The 5,000-nt window shown below is 46.0% G+C and overlaps 1 protein-coding gene across 2 annotated transcripts in view; it reads right to left on the reverse strand.

Annotated features, from left to right (window-relative positions):
* Nucleotides 1-5,000, reverse strand: part of LOC135554496 (adhesion G protein-coupled receptor L1-like) — a 248,867-nt gene that overhangs the window by 137,754 nt on the left and 106,113 nt on the right. For both annotated transcript variants that reach the window (XM_064986831.1, XM_064986830.1), the window contains one exon: nt 4,342-4,491. In XM_064986831.1, coding sequence (XP_064842903.1) covers nt 4,342-4,465 — 124 coding nt within the window. In that variant the 5' untranslated portion in view covers nt 4,466-4,491. The remainder of the gene's footprint in view (nt 1-4,341; nt 4,492-5,000) is intronic.

Consider the following 5,000-nt stretch of genomic DNA (forward strand, 5'->3'; position numbering starts at 1 on the left):
TATGATTGGAGGAAAAAGGGGGATGCTTGCAAGACGAAGAACACCATCCCAACCGTGAAGCACAGGGATGGCAGCATCATGTTGTGGGGGTGCTTTGCTGCAGGAGGGACTGGTGCACTTCACAAAATAGATGGCATCATGAGGTAGGAAAATCTTGTGGATATATTGAAGCAACCTCAAGACATCAGTCAGGAAGTTAAAGCTTGGTCGCAAATGGGTCTTCCAAATGGACAATGACCCCAAGAATACTTCCAACGTTGTGGCAAAATGGCTTAAGGACAACAAAGTCAAGGTACGTGAGTGGCCATCACAAAGCCCTGACCTCAAATCTATAGGAAATTTGTGGGCAGAACTGAAAAAGCGTGTGTGAGCAAGGAGGCCAACAAACCTGACTCAGTTACACCAGCTCTGTCAGGAGGAATGGGCCAAAATTATTGTGGAACGCTTGTGGAAGGCTACCAGAAATGTTTGACCCAAGCTAAACAATTTAAAGGCAATACTACCAAATACTAATTGAGTGTATGTAAACTTCTGACCCACTGGGAATGTGATGAAAGAAATAAAAGCTGAAATAAATAATTCTCTCCACTATTATTCTGACACTTCACATTCTTAAAATAAAGTGGTGATCCTAACTTACCTGAGACAGGGAATTTATACTAGGATTAAATGTCAGGAATTGTGGAAAAACTGAGTTCAAATGTATTCTGGCTAAGGTGTATGTCAACTTCCAACTTCAACTGTGTACAGTGTTGGAACTATGTACAATTGGTTAAAGTACAACAAGGAAAATAAATAATCACAAATATGGGTTGTATTTACAATGGTGTTTGTTCTTCACTGGTTGACCTTTTCTTGTGGATGATGGCACACTGTGGTATTTCACCAAGTAGATATGGGAGTTTATCCAAATTGGGTTTGTTTTCACGTTATTTGTGGATCTGTGTAATCTGAGGGAAATATCTTCTCTTGAGAGCCAGGTCTGCCTATGTCGGCCTTTCTCAATAGCAAGGCTATGCTCACTGAGTCTGTACATAGTCAAAGCTTTCCTTGATTTTGGGTCAGTCACAGTGGTCAGGTATTCTGCCACTGTGTACTCTCTGTTTAGGGCCAAATAGCATTCTAGTTTGCTCTGTTTTTTGTTAATTCTTTCCAATGTGTCAAGCAATTATCTTTTTGTTTTCTCATGATTTGGTTGGGCCTAATTGTGTTGCTGTCCTGGGGCTCTGTGGGGTGTGTTTGAGTCTGTAAGCAGAGCCCTGGGTTCATCTCTCTGTAGGTGATGGCTTTGTCTTCAGGCTAGGGTCCTTTTCTCAGAATTTCCGCCTGACTGACATGCCCAAAGTAAACTGCCTGTAACTCAGGCCCAGAAGCCAGGATATGCATATAATTGATAACATTGGATAGTAAACACATTGACGTTTGTAGAAATGTTAAAATGTCAACTAATGTATGAGACTATAAAACAATTGACATGGTAGGAGAAAATACAAAGAAAAAACAACCAGTTATTTTTTTTTAGATCCCAGGCTCTTATAATGGAAAGCTTTGGGTCCCATGCAATTCCAGCTCCCAGATTGCAATTCCTATGGCCTCCACTAGATGTCAATAGTCCTTGTTCAAGGTTTCAGGCTTGTTTCTTCCAAAACATGGAAGAATTTTGGTACTGAGAGTCACAGTTTTAAATCAGTCTGTGGGCGTGCGATGAAGAGGACACGCACTTGCCAATTTGACTTTTCTATTGAACATACTTCTTTCCGTATGAAATATTATAGTTTATTTACATTTTAGGGAACCTGAGGATTAAATAGAAACATAGTTTGACTTGTTTTAACAAAGTTTAGCGGTCGCTCTTTGGATTCCTTTGTCTTGAACGAGTGGATTACTGAAATCGAAGGCGCCAACTAAACAGACTTTTGGGATATAAAGAAAGATTTTATCAAACAAAACGACCATGTTGTAGAATGTTGTAGCTGGGACCCTTTGGATTGCAAACAGAGGAAGAATTTCAAAAAGTAAGCGATTATTTAATCGCTATTTGTGATTTTATGAATCCTGTGCTGGTTGAGAAATATGTTGATGTGAGGCACCGTCCTCAAACAATTGCATGGTATACTTTCGCTGTAAAGCCTATTGTAAATCAGAAAATTTAGTTAGATTAGCAAGAATTTCAGCTTTTAACCAATATAAGATACTTGTATGTTCATAACTGTTTAATATTACGATTATTTATTTGAATTGCGCGCCCTGCAATTTCACTGGATGTTGTTGACAGGACGCCTAGACTTAAGAAGGAAGGTTTGGGAATCGTTTTCTTTTAGGTGGTTGTAGAATGTAATGGCTCTTTTCTGGATTTCTCTCTCTTTCTCTCCATGTCTTCATCCCTCCTTCTCTTCATCCCGCCTTCTCTTCATCCCTCCTTCTCTTCATCCCTCCTTCTCTTCCCTACTCATCTCTGAATCTTACAGCGCCTAAAATTAACCTTTTCTTTTTTTCTCTCTTTTTCTTTCTTCCTCCACCATATTCCTCCCTCCCTCTCTGATCTCAGTGTCCTAACTGAGAGCACACAGCAGATGGTGTGCTGCTGTCCGTGTGGAAGGGTACTAACAGGACACCCCACAACACCTCCCCTTCCCTTTAGCTCTACCTCCCCCCTGCCTCCCACATCTTCCCCGCCACACACACACCCTGCAGCACCACTGTGGCCCAACCAGGTCACCTGCTGCTGGGGTTAAACCAGCTGGCACCCACCCACACACACATGCAGGCGGTGCGGAGACACCCACACACACACATGCAGGTGGTGCGAGGACACACACACACACACATGCAGGTGGTGCGGACACACACACACACACATGAAGGCGGTGTGGGGACAAACACACACATGCATGCGGTGCGGACACACACACACACACATGCAGGTGGTGCGGGGACACACACACACACACACATGCAGGTGGTGCGGGGACACACACACACACACACACACACACACACACACACACACACACACACACACATGCAGGCGGTGTGGACACACACACACACACACACACACACATGCAGGCGGTGTGGACACACACACACACACACATACAGGTGGTGCGGACACACACACACACACACACACATGCATGCGCAGCGGGGACACACACACACACATGCAGGTGGTGCGGGGACACACACACATGCAGGTGGTGCGGGGACACACACACACATGAAGGCGGTGTGGGGACACACACACACATGCAGGAGGTGTGGGGACACACACACACACACATGCAGGCGGTGTGGGGACACACACACACATAAATGCGGTGCGGGGACACACACACACACACATGCAGGTGGTGCGGAGACACACACACACATGAAGGCGGTGTGGGGACACACACATGCATGCGGTGCGGGGACACACACACACATGCAGGCGGTGTGGGGACACACACACATAAATGCGGTGCGGGGACACACACACACACACATGCAGGTGGTGCGGACACACACACACACACACATGCAGGTGGTACGGACACACACACACACACATGCAGGAGGTGTGGACACACACACACACGCTCTCATGGCACATTGTTAGAGGTTCCACATATGGCACCATTACATGCAGGGATCCCCCTCACACACCATGACCAACCATCATGGACATTCATCTGGCCTTCATGGCCATGTACACCCGGCACAGCCAGAACAGGACTGGCCACTCCTCAGAGCCTGGTTCCTCTTCCTAGGTTCCTTCCTTTCTAGGGAGTTTTGTCTAGCCATCCTGCTTCTACATCTGCATTGCTTGCTGTTTGGGGTTTTAGGATGGGTTTCTGTATAGCACTTTGTGACATCTGCTTGTAAAAATGGCTTTATAAAATAAAGTTGATTGATTGATTGATCACACACTGAGACAACAACTACCGGCATGGAAACACACACACGACACTCCCACCTACAAGCTGCTTCATAAAACCTTCTTCATCCATGACCTCTGGCTTCCTTCACTTTTAACCTTCCTTCACATAGAGTCACCATGTTATTCATATTCAATTATTATGAGAAGGAACACTTTGTCCACACATACACACATACATACACACATACACACACAGACGCACACACACACACACACACACACACACACACACACACACACACACACACACACACACACACACACACACACACACACACACACACACACACACACACACACACACACACACACACACACACACACACACACACACACACACACACACACACACACACACACACACAATGTAAACCCATTGGCACATTGACAGTATTGGGAGGATGCAGTGCAGTACCAACCTTGAGCAGAGGGGGCGATGAGCAGGGAGGTGACAGCACAGGTACACAGCAGCCAGAGTGACAACGCCATGCTGGAAGGCGGGGTTAGGGGGAATCTGGGTGTGGTCAGCAGGCACAGGGTCATGGAGAGAGCTCCTCCCACTAAGACCTCTATATAAGGTGATCCGACAGAGGAAGAGGAGGAGAGAGAGACAGAGAGAGAGAGAGAGGAAGGTTAGTCAGATGAACAACCACCCCATTCTGATTTGTGATTTTCCTTTGGGTCACAGTTTCATGCAATCTGCTGAAAGAGAAGGACTGTTGTTAGGGAGTCATTTAATTTACACAGTGAGGTAGATGCTTCCAGTTTTCCTAATCAGAAATGTGTGTGTAGCAGTAGTGTGAAAACAAGGGAAACAATGCTATGGTGGGTTCAGTTGAATTCCAGCCGCTGTAGTTTCCTATCAGAGTTAGTTGTAATCACACTGCAGAGATCTGTGTTGCAAGAAGCAAAGGAGAGGAGGAGAGGGGGGGGGAAGAAGAGGGAAGGGGAGGGGAGATAAGAGGAGATGATAGGAGGGGAAAGAAGAGAGCAGGGGAGGGAGATGAGAGGAGAGGATGGGGGAAAGAAGAGAGAAGGGAAGGGGAGGGGAGATGAGAGGAGAGGAGAGGATGGGGGA

The sequence above is a fragment of the Oncorhynchus masou genome, chromosome 14, assembly GCF_036934945.1.
Source record: "Oncorhynchus masou masou isolate Uvic2021 chromosome 14, UVic_Omas_1.1, whole genome shotgun sequence".
In the NCBI taxonomy this organism is placed as follows: Eukaryota; Metazoa; Chordata; class Actinopteri; order Salmoniformes; family Salmonidae; genus Oncorhynchus; species Oncorhynchus masou.